The sequence below is a fragment of the Mirounga angustirostris genome, unplaced genomic scaffold, assembly GCF_029215605.1.
Source record: "Mirounga angustirostris isolate CCGP_5_RB_7025 unplaced genomic scaffold, mMirAng1.0.hap1 SCAF_8, whole genome shotgun sequence".
NCBI classification, from domain to species: Eukaryota; Metazoa; Chordata; class Mammalia; order Carnivora; family Phocidae; genus Mirounga; species Mirounga angustirostris.
This window is the reverse complement of record NW_026991716.1, coordinates 133,973,102-133,993,267: the sequence shown is the minus strand read 5'-3', so window position 1 is coordinate 133,993,267 and position 20,166 is coordinate 133,973,102. Positions and strand designations below refer to the sequence as shown.

At 41.8% G+C, this 20,166-nt stretch overlaps 1 protein-coding gene across 1 annotated transcript in view; it reads left to right on the top strand.

Moving 5' to 3' along the window:
* NOX3 (NADPH oxidase 3) overlaps positions 1-20,166 on the top strand; it is a 56,191-nt gene that overhangs the window by 22,570 nt on the left and 13,455 nt on the right. The window contains exons 9-11 of the mRNA XM_045866175.2: positions 943-1,196; positions 7,354-7,513; positions 18,820-18,966. Coding sequence (XP_045722131.2) covers positions 943-1,196; positions 7,354-7,513; positions 18,820-18,966 — 561 coding nt within the window. The remainder of the gene's footprint in view (positions 1-942; positions 1,197-7,353; positions 7,514-18,819; positions 18,967-20,166) is intronic.

Sequence of the window (20,166 nt, the reverse complement as noted above, 5' to 3'; positions counted from 1 at the left end):
AAAAGCCAGACAGTAAAACTTCTGGAAATCCACTAGAGCCGTTACTAGGGAGACAGTTTAACAGCAGAATCAGAACAAATATCAGTAGGGAGATGGGAAACAGAACTAATGATTAAAATGCGCTGAGATCCTCTTCCAAATGGAAAAATACTGTCACAGGATCTAGACATTTGCTTTCGCTCCCTTTCACCTCCTGCCACAAAAGAAGGCACAGGAGCCTAGAGAGATTTTTTTTTTTTTTTTCCAGGAAACAAGATGGAAATCAAAGAAGGGAAATCAGTTCTTTCCTTCCGATAAGCAGCACTTGGCACGGCTCTTAAAAAAGCGAGGAGAGTCTTTGCCTGCTACTTCCATACACCTCAAACTCAGAGCCTGAGCAGGACCATGGATGAGACCTGACTAAAAAAAAAAAACAAAGCGAAACATGTCACAGTGAATTTGAGGATTGTTTTCCACTTAGAATGAAAAAATAATAGGGCCCAATCAACCAGGGATTGAGAAAAGATACAGGTCACTGAAAATGGTAACAGACAGGACCTACATTTTAAAACCATGGAGATGGTTCGGTGGGTATTTTAATAACCCTAAGCATCATTAAGTGCAGTGTCTCATATGTTGGCTCCTATCCTCTTGATCCTGGTTAACTGCGCTAGCGAGAGCTTGGCCGTCGGGGGCATAAAGTCACGTGTCAGACACCACGAGGTGCAGCTACCCAAATTTCAGATGGCACTCTGAAGGAGGTAAGCTTCACGCTTGCTGGAGTTGCCAAGCCAGATATAAAAGGGATGGCAAAGATCCTTGGAAGGTAACAGCAAATGGCAGATGGAAAGGACCCCTCAAAAAAGCCGGTTCTAGAATGTAAAATCCTCTGGTGGACAAAAGTCATTGTCTTCTCCCTTCACCTGAGGAAAAAAGGCAAACGACTCTCTTGCTCTGATTTAGGTGGTGAGCCACCCGTCTGGAGTTCTAGAACTTCACATGAAAAAGCGGAACTTTAAAATGGCCCCAGGGCAATACGTCCTGATCCAGTGCCCCTCCGTATCCCGGCTGGAGTGGCACCCCTTCACCCTCACCTCCGCTCCTCAGGAGAACTTCTTCAGTGTCCACATCCGGGCGGCAGGAGACTGGACAGAAGCTTTATGTAAGGCCTTCGGGGCAGAGGGACCAGCCCCACAGGAGCTCTGGAGCCTGCCAAGGTTGGAGCCCATTTCATTTTTACCTATAACTTAGAAGAGTATAACAAATAAGTCATTTTCGTGCATCAGCAGGCTTCCCAAATCCAGCAATATCTTTATTCTAGATGGCAAGTTTTAATCCATTTTTTAAATTTGAGCACCTATATGCAGTCTAATTTAGTGGATTTCCAGTAGAAGCAAGTACATTTCTAAAAAAAAAACAAATGTGCAACAAAGCCAAGCAGTGATCCAGGAAGAAGGAGCATTGTGCTTTCTCAGCTCCAAAACAACACTTGACTAATTACATGCAGCCCGCAATGAGTAAGACAGCCCTGTGAGCTTTTTGCTTTTGCAGGCTGAGGTCTTTGTATTTGTTATTTTGGTCTTCCTAAGGAGGATGCTTTACAGTCAGAGTGAGGCTGGCAGGCCCCGTCCCCTGGAGAAAGAGCTAAACAATTGCAGATTGAAACTCATAGAGTGACAAAGTGATCGAATGGTCCAGAAAGTTGTGCCATTCAATCTGTTGGTGCCACCTGTGTGCATGCAACAAGTACTCGTAACCTCCTCTAGGTGCCAGAAATAGAGAGATGACAAAACGCTGCCTCCTCTCTCTAGAACTTCGAGAGGCCGAATGCAATCAGCATCAACCTGCACACAGACAATTTAATTTTGCTGCAAGGTCAATGTGCAGAGGGTCGGTCTGGGAAGGGTGGAAAAGCACAAATGACATCCATATTCATTTCTTAGGGTTGTGGTAACAAAGGAACACAAACTGGGTGGCCGGCAACAACAGAAATGTATTCTCGGGGCGCCTGGGTGGCTCAGTCGTTAAGCGTCTGCCTTCGGCTCAGGTCATGATCCCAGGGTCCTGGGATCAAGCCCCGCATCAGGCTCCCTGCTCGGTGGGAAGCCTGCTTCTCCCTCTCCCCCTCCCCCGGCTTGTGTTCCCTCTCTCGCTGTGTCTCTCTCTGTCAAATAAATAAATAAATAAAATCTTAAAAAAAAAAAAAAAAAAGAAAAGAAATGTATTCTCTCCCAGTTCTGGAGACCCCGGGGCTGAATTTAAAGGACAGCAGGGCCGAGCTCCATCTGAAACCTTTCAGGGAGACTCTTGCCCTGCCTCCCCCTCCGCTCTGGGGGGTTTGCCAGCAATCCGTGGCATTCCTTGGCTTGCACCTGCAGCAGTGCCCTCTGTCATCCCATGATATTCTCCCCTCTCGTGTCTGTGTCTCTGTGGCCTCTTCTTATAAATCCAAGTCATGTTGGATTCAGGGCCTGCCCGCCTCCAGTAGGACTGCATCTTAACTTGATTAATTACACCTCCAACAACCCTATTTCCTAAGAAGGCCACATTCTAAGGTATCGGGCTTAGGACTTCAACCTAGAAATCTGGGAGACACAATTCAAAGACAACATCCTATTCAGACAAGCATGGGCCCCAGTGTCAATGAGCGCTCCTTAGCTCCCTTTGGCAGTGATCCCCACTCTTCCAGCAGGATGACCCAAGAGGCAGACCAAACCCATGTTTAAGCCCCCAGGAAAATGGGCACACACAAAAAGGGTTGAGAAAAACATTTTGAAAGAATTTGACCTTTCAAAAGAAGCATCAAGAGATTCCTTCTCCTGCCGTCCTTGGAGGGTGTCAGAAACTAGCAAGCAGTGGCCACTGACAGAAGAAATTAGGGAGTGAACACGGTCAGGATACGCTTGGCATGGAACCTCCTGGGGGCGGGGCATTGCCTGTCCTCCCATCTATGCCCGGTGCCTGGAGCAGTGTCCGACATGTATTGCATACAGAGAAAATATTTAATGGAAAAATTAATAAATACCAGACCCAGTACGGATGCTTTAGCTCATTTACTTTAACAAATATATACAGGTGGCAAACTAGGCACTAGAATAAATGTAAGGCACAGAATCTAATCAGCTTAGTGTCCCTCTTTCCTCCCTCCCATAGGACACTGAACTGTGACCATATAGCTCTGGGCTTGCTTGTGTCCAGTGGCTAGGAAGAGTCACATGCCTTCATTTCAAACATTGGAACTGAAGAGTGGTAATGATAACAAACCAAGTGTAAGCATCATCCTGTCAGACCACAGCCCAAGTCAGATGATTCCTCCTCCATTTAAGACCTTCTCTTTTTAATCATGGAAAGGAAACAGTGTAATAGAATTCTAAGATTCAGAATGCGGTGCAAATGCTTAAAATCAGAAATAAAATTAGACACACACACACATACACACACACACGTCCCTGCCCTCCTTTTGGCATTGCCAAGATCAATACTTCCAACCTGTTGTCAGCCTGGTCTCTACTCTTAGTGCATACAGTTCTCCGGTCTATGAACCAAACTTGCCTTTCACAAACCAGCTAGCATTTCAGCCAATAACCCAATGAGAACTTGGAACATGTCTCTCAGGGGTCAATTTGCTTTCTATCTGTGGGATGCCTTGTCAGCTCATGGCCTGACACCATATGCCCTCTCCCCCACCCCCAGGCCTCCCTGGGCTCCCCTGCCCCACCTCCTGCTCCCTCCTTGAACTCAGCCATTCTTCCAGACTTCTTGGCTTTCTCCCACACCGAGCACCTTTACCACTGTTGTTCCTCCTCCACCTGGAACATTCTTCCCCAGATTTCTGCTAGGCTGCTCCTTCACCTCCCCCAACTGACTCTCAGTAATCGCCTTGTCCCAAGCCCTACTTTATTCTTTTGCATAGTACTTATCCCCACCTGACATACTAAATCTCTGTTCGTTTATCTGTTTGCTATATATCTTCCCACACTAGAATGGAAGTTCCATAAGAAAAGGGACATTATCCATGTGGTTCACTTTGTTATCTTGTCTTTGGTGCCTAGAATAGGCCCTAACTCTTAGTTGGTACTCAATAAATATTTATCGAATGAATAAAAATGAGTTGTTGGAAGCAGAGCAGTTTCCCTTCATTTGTTAAGTTCGTTTGACCTCTGCTTCTATACATGTGTAGGCATATGGATTAACAGTAGAACCAAAAAAACCCTACAATTTCTTCAACTCTTCAATATATTAAGAATCAGAATTTTATTGGACTTCCTTGGATGATTTTTATCTCTTAGGGTTGTTTCGATTTTGAATTGAATCAAACACATGGCAGAGAGCACTATAATTTTTCACTGTTTTGAACCCAGAAAGGATTTAAACCAGCCCCAGGAAAAAGGAGCATCTGGGTGGCTCAGTCAGCGAAGCATCTGACTCTTGATTTCAGCTCAGGTCATAATCTCAGGTTCGTGGGATCAAGCCCTGTGTGGGGCTCCACACTCCATGGAGTGTCTGCTTGAGGATTCTCTCCCGCCCTTTCCCTCTGCCTCTCCCCGCCTCAAATAAATAAATAAATCTAAAAATTTTTTTAAATAAAAAAATAAAAGATTTTGCCTTCTGAGATAAAATGGAGGAATTTCTCAGAGTTGATGCTAAAGTTTTCAGTGATTTAACCTACTGCCCAGAGCCAAGGACACCAACATCCAACAGCCTGGGTTCAAAGCCCAGTTTTGGATGTGATCTTAGAGAATGTATGTAACTGTGTGCCTCAGTTTCCTTATCTGTAAAATAAAGATGATAATAGTATCTAGGACTTTGTTTAAGAATAAATGTCCTTATAAAGCCCTTCACATATTGCATAGTAAGAAAAGGTTAGTTATTATTACGAGCAAACTAAGAAAGGTCAAGTACTGCAGAGACGTCCATGAAAGTGATGATCAACAGGGAGAACATGTAGATGAAGCAAAGGCAGTGGGCTCAGAGAGTCGAGGTTGGAGGTCGATGAGGTGGGTGGGTGTGCTCCCGACTGAAAGCAACAAGGAACCACACGGTGTAGATGCTGGAAAAGCTGCATCATTAAACTCTGTGTCCGAATGAAAGAGGAAGTAGCTGAGTGAACTAGATAAACAAGAATTTGTGCAAAGGAAGCCAATTCAGGATTGTGAGGTCTTGAGAAATGGAGACATTTTTGTCCAAAAAAGAACAATCAGGGTGTCATGATAGCCACGATCAACCACTTAAAGGGCTGAGACAAGAAAGGGAAGAGACCTGGTATGTGTTTCTCAGGAAGGCGAGCGGCGTGAGTTGTCAGAAGACAGATTTCAGTGAGACATGAGAAAAACTATCTCCTGCTTTGAACTGCCCCTACACGGAACAAGGTGCCCTGCAATTTAACATCAGAATGGGATCAACTCTCAGGGTTGTGGAAGGAAGGATTACTATATTAGCAGGGAAGTTGGACTAAATATTTTCTCCTGCCTTTTCCAGCTTAGATTCTCAATTTTAATTATGTGGAAATGTGTTTATTATGTATTTCTGTGGATTATACGACACAATTCTTCTTTGGGTTTCATTGTTATCTTTTCAAATCAGTGTCAAATAAATCCCAAATACAACTAATTATAAAAACAATTAACAATAAGACATTTTAATCCTTGGACAGTTTCATTTTTTCTCTCTCGATTCCCCTTATCTAATTATTTATAAACTAATCTACAGTGGGCTGAGATACTAACCCTTTCTGGTTAATGACCTTTTATTTTTATTCTTCCATTTCCACATATCAATATATAATAAAGCCTTATTAATTAAGATTAACTTGAGGAGAGTTAATTTGAATTATTAGGAGGTCTGGAATATGGAATATTTAAAAATAAAACCCAATTGAACTTTCATGAACACATAGTAAGCCCAAATGGGCCAACCTCGGGTGCCTTCAACAGACACCCCTTAGGGAATGGTTATGAATAACTTAGAAGCCTTTTAATTAGCATATCTTTGTTCATATGTAAATGTGTGCTTTTGGAATAGTTGAGGTTATTTAATACATTCTGCTGACTGAAATAGTTTAAATATTCCCTTTACAATTTATTCAATGAATTGTTATTGAACAGCTCCATGCCAGAGAGCATGCACAGCCCTGGGATGCTGAGGGGAGCAAAGACAGACCTGGCTCCTCCCTCCAGAGAACTTGTGGTCCAGTGATCAAGATAGATGCAAATCAAATCATGCACACACACCCAAAAAACTGTAAAATTACAAATGTGATGAGGACTCCAGAGGATGGGTACATGGGGCTATAAATTATATAAGGGGATTTAGCCTAGTCTAAAGGGTACATGAAGCTTCCCCAGGGAAATGATGATTCAGATAAGACCTAATGAAAGGATAACTAATAACCAAGTCGGGAGAGTGGGGAGGAACCGGGACAGAGTATTTCTGGTTACTTGGATTTTCACATGCAAAGGTCCTGGGGCAAAAGGGGGGTGGGGTTACTCTGTATTTTAGGAAATGAAAGAAAAGCCAGTGTGGAGAACTGTTGTTGAGAAAGGGAGTAGAATCCAGGGGCTGGTCTATTCCGGACCATGTTAAAGACAATTGTATTTATTCAATAAATATGCTTCATCCTTTCAAAGAAAAATTTGCTAAGCAAAGACATCAGTGCCATTTCAGACAAAAACCCAGATTTTGAGTTCACATCCTCTGAAATAACAAGCTTTAGAAATTCCACATAACTGACAAATTATCTCAAAATCATATTTATTCCAAATGAATGGCTTCTAGACTAAAATTATATGGATATACTAAGATGTGGGACTGAATAAGTAAAAACAGGAGAAGCACGTTAGCAAGAGTTAAGAGATAAGACTTCTAAACCACCTTCTGCTTCTGCTTTATTCTTCTGATGGCAGCTGCAGAAAAGAAAAAAGAGAAGGGAAGGGAAGGAAAAAAAGGAAAGGAAAGAAGAAAGGAAAGGAAAGGAAGAGGAAGAGGAAGAGGAAGGGAAAGGGAGAGGGAAAGAAAAAAAGAAAAAGAAAAAGCCTCTTCTGCGAGGCTTCATGATGCCTGGAGCCAAAACAAGCATCTAAGAATTGTAAGAGCTTGCCATGTGGAAGAGGTGTGAGCTCGAGCCAGAGAAGCAAGGCTTTGTCCTCCCGTGAATGGCACCTGGACTGGCCTGTCTGGTCATCCCCCACCCCTAGGAGACAGGCCCCCATTTCCTCCTGCTAAGTCCAGGCTCTCCTAACATGGCATCCTCAAGCACAGAGCCAACCCCCTGTGCACAGTTGCGAACACATCCTATGAAAAGCATCGGTTGAGGATGGCTTTGTTTTCCAAAGCAGAGCGTTCTGAATGTCACAGGGCTGCACTTCGTGATTGCAGGCTGGCGGTGGACGGGCCGTTCGGAACCGCACTGACGGACGTATTTCACTATCCAGTGAGCGTGTGCATCGCTGCGGGAATAGGGGTCACTCCCTTCGCCTCTCTTCTGAAATCTATATGGTACAAGTGTGAGTCACAAACCCAGCTGAAGCTGAGCAAGGTATGGAAAAAATCATCAGTTCACACTCCCATGGATTAAAAGGTTCAACATCCTTCTATCTATCATCTGCCAATTCTTGGGGAGGATTTTAATTAACTATGAGGGATAAACTCAGGGATCCTTAACTATACTTATGTTCTTAAAAATCTCCATTCGGTATTACATTTATGAGAAGGGTTATGTCTAATCTTGTTAAAGATGACAAGACGTAAATTTTATTGCTTCATTGCCATTACAGGGCATGTAATTGCTCATGTCGGTAAAATAGGGACAGGCTGCAAACGGCTTTGTGACTGGGCTGCTGTTAGTGACATTAACAGGCGGCCTTTTCTTAGTCTCTTTAGCCTGATACTATGGCTGCAAGTATGTGATTCAGCATCTTCCTCTCGTGGACTCGGGGTCTTAACGAGAAGCAAAAATGCCACAGTTGGGATTCATTGGCCTGCTTGCTTGGTGTTGCCCAGCTCCGAATCTCTTTGGTCATTTCTTGAATGTTCTCTGACAAGACACCTCCATAGCTGCCTTCCTTCCTTTGTCCTACCCAAAGACGGTCCATACTTTAACCCTCTGAGGAGCCGCAGGAGAAAGGGAGCCATGTTAACACCGAGTGGTGTCCGTTCAGGAGGACTCAGGATGTCAGGCAAGCCTGGTTCTGGGCCTGATTCTGCCACTTCCCTGGTTCACACTTTGGCTCCAGTTTCCTCCTCTAGCAAAGGAATTTGCTTGATTAGATTAGCATGTCTATCTAACATGAGTTAGGTATGAACATTAGTCATGTGCTATGGTCCACTAAAGAGAATTCAGTGGTCAAAAGAACTTAAGCTACTACAAATCCCAATCTAGAAGATTCACATCATCTATTAGCCTATTAAATAAGTTCTGTAGAAAAGAACCTCTTTCAGTTTTGTTTCACCCATCCTTCCCAAGCTTAGTTAGCCATGGAAACTTTCTCCACCTAACATTTATTAAGGAATAGTATTCTCTGAAGCCCTGGGGGCAATACCAGAAGATCTCTAAAGTTGGGGCTTTTCCAACTAAGAAATAAGAGAAAAATCAGCTATCATTTCATGAGTTTCCAAGTGATAGGTGCTTGACATACATTTTCTCATTTGGTTGTTCTAATTACCAACAACCTTATACAGTAGATAATAGCAAGCCTGTTTTTCACATTAAAAAAAAAAAAAAAAAAAAACCTGAAGCTTAGAGAAACCAAAGTGACTGCCCTAAAAATACATGGGTAATAAAAGGCAGAATGAGGATTCAAACTTAGATCCATCTGGCTCTTTCCATGACATAACCAACATATGGTAGATATGACTGCCACCATTGTATTGTAGGCAGACTGAGGGATCCTGGGCCAGAGAATCCGCCTCAGCCTGATTTCCACCCTCACTAGAAGCATCGTCTTGAGTGACTCAGGTCAACTCTTTGAGCTGGGTTTCCTGATCTGCACAATGGAGAAATAAGAGTCCATATCCTACAGGGAGTTTTAACACCAAATAGGACAAATCAATAATGTGATGTGTAAATAATGTAATGTAGATTTGTATAAAATGATATAAAAGTTCATTATAGCTGCCAAAGATGTAGATAGATTACTAGTACTACTGTTACTAATAGCTTAGATTCATCAAGCCTTGACTACCTAGCAGGCAGGAAGTTAGCCATTTTATACATACAGTCTCACATCATCTTTTTAAGGAACTCACCGTTTTTATTCCCATGTACAGATGAGAAAACTGAAGCTGATCACAAAGCTCATAGGAATGATAGCGTCATATTATCAAATTATCATAATTGTTCTTTCGGATAAGTAACATCCTCAGTTTACTACTGAGGAACCCAAAGCACAGAGAGCTAATAAATAGTAGAACGAGAGTTCAAAACTAGACTTTTTGAATGCAGACTCATCTTTCCTCTATACCACAATAAGTTCAACAAAGTGTCTTAGTCCGTTTGGGCTGCTATACCATGATATCATAGACTTGGGTCACTTGTTAACAGCAAAAACAGATTTCTCACAGTTCCAATACTGGGAAGTCCAAGATCAACAGACTCGCTGACTTGGTGTCTGATGAGAGTCTGCTTCCTGGTTGATGGGCGACCATCTTCTAACTCTAACTTCCCATAGCAGGGTGGTGAGGTAGCTCTTGATAGTGTTTTGAGTTTTTGTTTGTTTGTTTGTTTTGGTCAGAAAGGGTCAAATTTGTTGACTTGCAGTTTGCAACTCAATGAGGAAAAAGTAGATACAGAGGTCTAGAAGTCTGGAGTCTTTTTTTATAAGGGCACAAATCCCATGTGTGAGGGTTCCTCCTGTATGAACAAATCACCTCCCAAACACCCCGTTTCTGAATATTATCGCATCAGGGATTAGGTTTCAAAATATGAATTTTGGGAGACACAGACATTCAGTCTATGGTACAAAACAAGCAACACAGCTACTCTTTTATTTATTCGGACCCCCCCCCGACCCAGCAATGCTTTGTTATGATTTATGATGATTTCTCAATCCCTCTAAGCTTTTTCTTTCCTCTCACTGTCTACCACGTAAAACCCATCCACAGAGGCAGCTTCTTGCTTCATGGTTTTCACAACACTAAAGGTCACATTATACTTCACACGTGATGGATTGCATGTCTCGCTTTCATTCACTTATTCACTCCATGAATATCTATTGAGCACCTACTATGTGCCAGGCCCTTTGACACTGATATGACAAGCCCCTCACTCTCCTCACACCAGACTTATAACACCTCACCCTTCTTTCAATAATCTGTTATCCATGTGCTTTCATGTCATGTTCACAAAGGATCTCATTTCTCCTAAAAGATTCTGAGCTCCTTGCATGAGGCTTCTTTGGGTATCTTTATAAGATACACACACACACACACACACGCATGCACGTACACACTACAATTTTTTAATAAATCAATAAGTGTGCCAAAATGAACAAATGACTTCTATGTAATTTTTTATAAAATTCTAGATTACTAAGATTAATTCATTTTTTATTTAACCAAGAAGACTATTTGTTCAGTAGTTTTATAACTCAAAGAATATATTCCAATTATTTTACTACAAATAGGAAAAATTCTTGTAAGAACCCACAAAATCTTAAAAGTCCATATAGGAATCTGCAAAATCCTCATACCACCTCCTCCCTCACTATTTCATTGTTATTTCTGGGCTCTGTTTATGGGGTTTCTCAAGGCTGTTTCAGTGGGAGGGTTAAGCAATTACCACAAAACTATAAAACAGGGACATTGATCTCTATCCCCCAAAAAAAGAAACCAAAGAATTAGAAATTTTAAAAAAATGTTTTTATAACTTACAGAAATTGGTGGCAATATTGGGGCAATATTCCACTGAAAATAAAGGTCAGGATAATGGCATATGGGAGAAAAAAAGCTAAAAGCATAGAATCACAAAATAATTTGAGAGGTCTTAACCTCCCAGCTTTGCATATGACCATGAAAGTCAGCATCTGTACTGAGACTGGGAAGTGGTTTGTCCAAAGTCATCTAGTTGGTTAGCTACTGAGTCAGGATGGGAGCGGGCATTTCTAATTTCTGCCTTCAAGACTCTGCAAAAAGTGAGATTTCATGCTATTGAAAGTTTACGCTGAAAATTCCACTTAAGACCCACCTGGTTAGAGTGTGCATGCGGGAGAAAAAGTTTAAGAAGTTTTTCTGTTTTAAAGCCACTCTGTGTGTGTTTTGACTACAGCTATCATTAGGCTTAGGTAACTAATATTTGTCAGGGCCGCCTACATGTGTTTGAGATATAAATACTCTTTCCACGAAACTGTCAGCATCTATATAATTTTTAAAGTGCAGGAGAGCACAGCAGTACATATTTATCCAACAACATCCTAACGATTATAGACCTGGGCTATAGTTTCCAGATAGTTCTCTTCTGTAACAAGCAAAAGGGAAAATGCAGCATAGGGGCTCAGAGCTGAAAACTTAAATCTAAAGGGTTAACTGCAGTTAGGTGGGATTTTCTTTCTGTATACAAGACCAGTTGACATAAAGGCATACATTTTTACATACAAGCCTGATGTTGCAAGTCTACAATAAAAAAAAAAAAACTGCAAAGTTTTCTTGGTTGTTACCCTTGCAAACTATCTCTCTTTACCCTTCTCTTCTGCCACGTTATTCTAGAACACTTCTAAGTAAAATGCAGGAGAATAGCCAATAGGATGCCTGCTGCTTGTCTGGGATCATGTGTAGCACTTTCTATTTGAAGCTGGTGTTTTAAAATTTCTTTCTAACGATCTTTTATTTTTAAAGATGGTAGGGAGGAGGGGGAGAAGTGGTTAGGAGGAAATTTCCCAAGAAGGCAAAGTAAAAATAAATGGAATGATGGCTTGGGAGTGGGTGGGGGGAGGGGAAAGCTGTAAGATGTGAAAGGGGTATTTTCAACACAGGAGTAAGAGCCAAACTTCACTTAGTTGGAGGCAGATGAGCACACACCGCTCCTTCAGGATGAGGGAAGGGGGTGTGAGTGGTTGAGGAGTGTCTGTGATGCAATTCAAAGGACCTGAGCACTGGGGGTGCAAATGCCCCATCGCAATGAACGTCCTCTAACGCCTGCCTAACGGGATGATTAATTCCACATCACACTCAATTTGTGAAAAGAGCTCTTGAAAAAACTTTTGCACAAGCAAACTGTCAAAATGATGAATGAAATAGGTGTGTGCAAATGGGGAGGGGAGATGGCAGGCATAAATGTATTGGCTTATACATTTTCGTTCCCCTAATGTCCCAGCCGTGTAGACAGGGCAGAGAGAACCGCCAACTGGAAGATTTGGTTCCTTTTCCGAACTGCATATGTAATCCGCAGACTGTAATAAGATAGATTATAGAAAAAAAGAAATAATCTCATTTCTTCATAAATTGTCTTCCTTCATCACCCCAATAATACATAACCATGATAATGGGTATTTTATAGTGTGTCCCATGCAAGATGGCCTTGGGTCCTTAACCTAATATAATAAAGAGATAATTCAAATAAAAAGACAGCTCAGGCCAGTGGGAACGGGGCAAAGAGGCCAAGAAAGGCAAAAATCCATACTCTACTTAAATATATTAATAAAACAAAGGAGGGCTTGCTCTCTTTTCTAATGAATGAAAAATGCACTTAATTTAATCTGTTTAGTTTGAGAAATTATTTGCTTTCCCTTTCCCTCACACTGGAGCTCTGGCTACTTCTGGAATTGATCATCTCTGCTAAACACTGACGGTGTTGTAATAAATTGAACTGGGGCACACAAGGCCACATGTGCCCTCCAGAAGACAACTGCGCCTCCCCCATCTTTCACTAGACAGCCTCAAAAGACTTCAGTCCCCCAGCAGGCATCACCATTGCCCTGTGGGGAGGTGACCAGTATTAATAGTTTTAATATTTTGGTTTATTAACCACACAAGCCATACAAGAGTATAATGTCCTTGTAAAAAGATTCAAATAAAATACTCAGTCAAGGGCACCTGGGTGGCTCAGATGGTTAAGAGTCTGCCTTCGGCTCAGGTCATGATCTCAGGGTCCTGGGATCGAGTCCCGCATCGGGCTCCCTGCTCCTCGGGAGCCTGCTTCTCCCTCTGCCTCTCTCTCTCTCTCTGTCTGTCATGAATAAATAAATAAAATCTTTAAAAAAAAAATACTCAGTCAAAAGGTGTCCCTTCATCAGCCTTCCTCCCCAAACTAACCATCGCCATCACTCTGCTCTCTAGGGGTTCACCATTAAACAGTGGAGCGTGTATCATTCCATTCCTTCTCCATGCATTTGCACCCATACGCATATACAGGGTGCTATTTTATTTATACATAAATAGAGATGTGGGTAGGGGGAGAGAGAGAGAAAGATGCACTTTGTTTTGTTTTCGTTGCCTTTTATAATATGGCTTAGCGCATCTTCCGTGTCAATACCTACTGATTCACTTCATTTGATTGAGTGTCTTCAGAGTATTCCGAAGCATGGATATCCCCCACTTGATGTAATGATTTCATTATTAATGAACATTTTGGTTGCCCAAGAAGTCTTATTAACTATACTTAGAATGAACTGAGGCACCAGCGAGGTCAGTCCTCCCTCATCGGGCAAAACAGTAGTACAGCCATGAAATAATTAACTTTAAAGATCTTTTAAAGAAAAAGTCTTAGAGACTAACAATAATTGACAAAGAAAAATTGTTTTACAATTATATTTCCTTAAAACGGGACATGGAAGCCCCATTAAGGAAGTTTCTCAATAAGAAGGCATAATTGCTTCAAAATTTGTTTGCTATTATAATCATCCAGGAAGACCTTTGCAACAACAACAAAATAAAACACCGGGACGATAATAGCTGCCATTTATTGGGGATAATAAACATCTATTTTTGTTTTCTAATCAGTCACAGTCTTTATCTTTTTAGAGAGAAAAATTCTTTTTTTGGAAAACGGTCACAATTCCCTCAGGGGAAAGTCTCCATCACCCTACTTGTTTGGAGTTTCTGTCAGTTCTGGGTTATTTTGTACAGCATGGATATCTTAGCACACAGCATATAGTTCAGGCTGCTATAACAGAAATACTATAGACTGGGTGGCTTACACAACAGACATTTGTTTTTCACAGTTCTTGAGGCTGGAAGTCTGAGATCAGGGAGCCAGCATGGTTGGGTTTCGATGAGGCCTCTCTTTCTGGCTTACAGATGGCCACCTTCTTACTATGTCCTCATGTGACAGAGATAGAGAGAGCTCTGGTCTCTTTCTCTTCTCAGAAGGACACCAATCCCATCATTGGAGGCCCCATTCTCATGACCTCTTCTAAATCCAACCACCTCTCAAAGGCCCACCTCCCAATACCAACCATCACATTGGTTTTCAACATACAAATTTGGAGACAACACAAACATTCAGTTCATAACAGTGGGGAACAGAGGGCACTGTCCAGGAGGCAAGGTCACAGTGCAACTCCACTGTCCTTCTCCTAGGTGGAGGCATTGGTCAAGGTCAAGGTCAATGTTGGCACCCCGTAAAATGCCTCCTGTGGGTTTAGCACACACAGAGCGTGGAGTGCGCTTTGCTGGTGAAGGGATTCCTCTGTCAGGACCACACCCTTACAACCAATGCTGAGGATCCCAGACCGGTGCTGGGGATAAAGCTGGGCTTCACCTCTTCTCAGTGATCACCACCTCTATAATTCACAAGTGCCCAGTGGGAACACAGACCCCCACGTAAGGCAAACGATTCCCCTTGCTGACTCTAATATAAACATGTGGTATTCATTCTGTAAGCTCCTCCACACGACAGCAAGGAGAGCAGCAATCACAACTAAGAGCTCTGAGAACTTACTGCCTTTGTCAGACATTGTGCCAAATGCTCCCATGAACCATACCTTTCATCCTCACAATAATCTCATAGGTTGTTGTTCTAGAGGTGGTTTTGTTTGTTTGTTTATATACGTGGTGATCTAGGTTCAAGTTAAAAAAACTGCCCCCAGTTACCCTGCTTATAGATGGTGAAGCTGGGAGTCTAGAACAGCTTAGAGGACTCAAGGGCTCACAGTGTTTAATTACTCTGCATCATAACACTGTGTCCTCATGTACAATTTCCTTCTTTGGAGAGGTTCTGGGCCATAAATAAATAGATATATAAATAAATATTTTTGTCCCCAGTCCATCCTCAGGAAATGGATTTGGGATCTAAAGAAACACAGGTTGTACCTGTGGATGTGTCTTCTGTCTGTGTTTGGGGATGCCTATCCAGGCCATGAGACAGGGAGCATCTGTGGACTCTGCTAGTCAAATAGATGAGTAGCTTTTCTTATTTCATTTTCTGAAATTGTTTCTCAAAAAGTAGCACAGGTCCATTTCCTTCTGGCCCCAGATCACCTTGACCTGGTCCATGTGCATGTCTGCAGAATTCTTAGAGCTGCAGGAGCATGGGGGAAGAGGTGGTACTCACAGAGAACACAGCACTGCGTGTTGCTCACACCCAGGCCCTCCGAGGTGGAGGTGGCTGAGTTTGGGATGGCGGTCCATGCCAGGAAGGATGTGACCTGAAGACCTGTGACAGGCCACATGCACACAGAGCTCCCTAAAGCCATTGTCCATTCTTGGAGTTATCTCCTAAAAGATCTGGGACTCCATTAGATCTACAGAAACGTGTGGTATGAGTCCTGCTAAAACCAGTACCTTTGTTGCTATGAAAGTTCAGAACTTTCATCTCTTGATGGAGGATGACTTTCTGTTTAACAAAACTTTTTAAAGTAACCTTAAGTATTAGGGGCCTCTGATATCAGCTACAGAATTCTGGAAGCCAGGCTTTAGACAGGTGAATGATTTCAGGTTTTTTATTTGTGGACACCAAGGAGGGGCGAGTGTTGGGCAGATCACAGAGGTGTAGTCTGTTGTTTGGGATATTTGTTCTACCAGTGACCAGGTCCTTCCTACTGGACGAAATGCAGAAGTGGAACTGCCCTGTCCCTTCACAGTGAGTGTCCCTCACCGTTAGGATGAAAGAGAGTCAAAGTCAATAGCCTCTTTCTCTGTTCAAAGTCTCTTTTCTTCTTTTTCTGCCTGAAGCACTTCTGAGCCTATTCAGTGTTCCTTCATTGCCTCTTGCACCAAAGCTGCCCAGTGTCACCTCTAAGTCAATTACAGAGGGAAAAACACACAAAGCCATTACAAGGAAGTAAAAAGTATAAAAGGCTTGGCAAGCCCTAAGAAGGCTGACACACTGCTAAGCCACAAGAAAGCAAGGACAGGCATGATTTCTATTTGAAAGGATAAGGGTCAGTGTGAGCAGGAAGCTAAGATGTGGGCATTTTTCAAGGAAGGATGTGATTGAGATTGGATTTGAAATTGACAAGTTTTCTAAAAAGTAAATGGGGATATTGTTCCTATATGAATGTATTTGAAGCACGTCCCGTAAGGAGTAGAAATAAAAGAAAATAAATCAATGATGTTTGTTCTCATCCAAATGCCACCATCAATGTTCCTAGGTAAAACAACCTACTGAGAGCAGGAAGGAAGGGGAGGTGCATCAGTAAGAATGGTATTAAATTCAGTCAATAGATTTTCTGTTTCCACCGGGAGCAAAGCAAGTCAAAAGGAGGGCTCAGGTTTTCAAAGAATAATTTAGATTAGGCACGATGGAACTTGAAAAGCAAGATGGTAGCAGTACTCATCACCAACATTGGATATAAAGTCAGCCTCCTGGCCTCCATTCTCCCAGGGATCCTTCCTCCTGATCCTTCCTCAGACCCTGTTGCTCCCCTGCTCAACACCATGCAGTGCTTTCCCAGCTCACTCAGAGTAGAAGTTAAGATGGCCCCAAACCCCACATCTGTACCTCCCAGCCTTCCCGTCAGACCTCATCTCTTACTGCCCTCCCCTCCTTCACAGCTCCAGCTACACCGGCCCCTTGGCTCTTCCCCAGAGGCCCCACTGCTTCTGTAGGACTCTTGCCCCAACCATGATTCCTCTGCCTCCTTTCATCTTTGCTCAAATGTTCCTATCCCTTGATCATTTGACTCGGTATTGCAGCCCTTTCCAGCCTGCTTTGCGTTTCTCCATAGTACTTATCACTCTCTGATGTACTCTATGTTTTACTTATTACCATCTTTCTTCTCCCTCTACACGCAAACTCTAGAACGGTGAATTTTTGCCTCTTCTGTTTGCTCTTAAATTTCCAGAGAAGAGAACAGTACAGAATACATATTTGTTGAGTCAAAAAGCAAGTGGATGAACACAATCACTATACTTGTGGGGGGCCATGTGGGAGTTCAACAGAAGGAACCATTGGCTCAGATTTACAACTGCAAAGAGACAGCACTCCTTTTGGGGGTTAACACACTTAGAGATTATTATCTGAGCTGGGAGTAGTATTGAAAATGCCTTCTGAGCTGTAGCTGTCCAACCAATATTGGGCTCTAATTCTTTTTTATCCAAATTTTTATTTAAATTCTAGTTGGTTTACTTACAGTGTAATATTGGTTTCAGGAATAGAATTTAGTGATTCATCACTTATATATAACACCCAGTGCTCAACACAAGTGCCCTCTTTAATCCTCATCACCCAATTAGCCCATCCCCCACTCACCTTCCAGCAACCCTCAGTTTGTTCTCTATAGTTAAGAGTCTCTTATGGTTTGTCTCCCTCTCTTTTTTTTTCCCTTCCCCTATGTCCATCTGTTTTCTTAAGAGAAAAGGTCTTATCCTCACTAGCTTTTGCTCTTACTGACTGTTAATATTATAAACTCCTGCACAAACCTGGAGAAAATAGACAAGATGTTTAGCCTTGAAATACATTCTGTAAATTTTTTTTTTCCTCAGGAACTTGATCAGTTAATTAAATCTCATGTATAACTTTCATCATGATTGTGAGCTTGCAGGCTGGCTGGTGGAGAAGGGAGGCAGGAGTATACACCATCTCTTGGAGGAGATATTTCCCAGCGGAGGTCAAGGCCAGCCTCCTGGTAGATCTTGTTAAGCAATACAGAAGTCTCTTTGGGGAGGGGGTGCAAGAGACAGTAGTGAGCAGCAAGGAATAGGAGAGTGAGAAAAATCAAGAGAATTAATAGATCGTTCTCCTGTGGTTTCTTCTAGATACAATTACCTAAAACTCAAAGCGCAAAAACTAAGCCTTTATTTCAGCAAACCCAGACTACTTCTTGTCACATGCCATTTGCTAAACACAGAGAGTTTAAAAAAAAATGTTCCTAGACATAATTCCATTATAGTAGTTGACACACAACCATAACCAACACCCCCCACTTTCTTGGACACTAATATGTCTGGATGAGAGAAACTTCTGGCCTGTGTGGCTTAATTCTGCAGTTGCCATAATCTCCACCCTCCAGAAGTTGGAAGTCATGATGGTAAAGTGGATTACTGCACAAGCCGTTGGGGTCTCTGGAGAAGGGAGTTCAAATCCCAAGCTTAGGTCATGAGTAAAGATGAAGGGGGTTGGTCTAATGGTTTATCCCCCTTTGGGAGCCATGAAAGGCACAGCTAGTTATGATTATTAACCTCGTTCAAAAGAAGCACAGCCAGGAATGTGGTGAATTGATCCTCATCCAATGAAACTGGCAACAGCCCACAGACTCCTGACTCTGAATTCACTCTGGACTTTTTCAAACACGATGTGAAATTTTTCAAAAGAAATCACAGTGTGACTGTTCCCTGGCAGAGAGAAGCATGTCATTTTGCAGAAGTGCCCATTTGAGCTCAAATAATTTAATGGAGATAAAGTAGTCTGTGATTATCAGCACATTATGGAAAAGAGGGACAGATCCGTTCTCTTGTCTTCTCTCTTGACAGGTGTATTTCTACTGGATTTGCCGGGATCCAAAGGCTTTTGAGTGGTTTGCTGATCTCTTACTTTCACTGGAAACACTTATGAGTGAGCGAGGGAAAGCTCATTTTCTGAGTTATCATATATTTCTTACTGGCTGGGATGAAAATCAGGTATTGACAAGATTCAGAATAATCAGTATTACATAAGTCATCTAATAATAGAGCAAAGAGCAGAGGAACAGTGTCAATAATGAGCTCTATAGTTATCTGGTGGCATGAAAGAATTATGTGTATGTTCTTAAAAAGGAAGGAAAAATAAAATAAACCAGGTTAGAAAGAGGTATTCAAATCATAGCAATAAAAGAATCCCAAGTATGGAAATCCAAGAAGAATTCTGTCACGAAAGGTTGCATTTGTCATTTTATTGACATGAGGCGAATATTACCGATCAGCTATATTGTCTTGTTCAGCTCCTGATTGGTTCTAATTCTATGATTTGAGCTATTCAGAGTTAGCAAGAAAAAAAGCCAAAGTGTTTACATTCGACATTTTGTATTGTGATGTATGTGAACATCTATAGAAAATAATCATTATGAATACATGATTTATCTAGAGATTTCTTTTTCTTAAGACATTCTTAGAAATTGTGTGCACATATGTTCATTCACCTAAGATCAAGAGGATCTTCTTTTGTGGCACGTGTTCTGCAGTATATTGTATCAATGAAATAGTAAAGTTGTGTTTACCAGAAATAATGTATATCAAAATATTGCACTAGGGTAGAATTTCAGGGTTGATAATATTGAATGATAACTACTACCTTTTAAATCTTTTTTTAACTCCTCAAATATGGAAGCTAACAATGAAGTAATCACTAGGTTTATGAAATGTATGCTGCTCCTGTTGATATTTACTTTAAGGAAAGTATGTTTGAGCCAAGATTTATATTAATCACTAAATTTACAAACGAATGTGTTCCTGAGAGTGGGTACTCCTGCTCTCTCCCTCCCTCTCATAAACACACACACACACACACACACACAGAGGCCCTATGGGACATTGCTGAAATTTGACTCTGTACCTTTGGGTAAGACTTAGCTTAAAATTCAGTAGCTAAATGAATTTTTAGGGTCTTATTTGCAGTCGGCCTTAAATATTTATTCCTTTGGGATAATTTGAAATACAGGTTCCTTGGGAACGAGCCTTAAAACATCTTTTTTTCTTTAATTTTATTTTATTATGTTATGTTAATCACCATACATTACATCATTAGGTTTTGATGTAGTGTTTCATGATTCATTGTTTGCGTATAACACCCGGTGCTCCATTCAATACGTGCCCTCTTTAATACCCATCACCAGGCTAACCCAC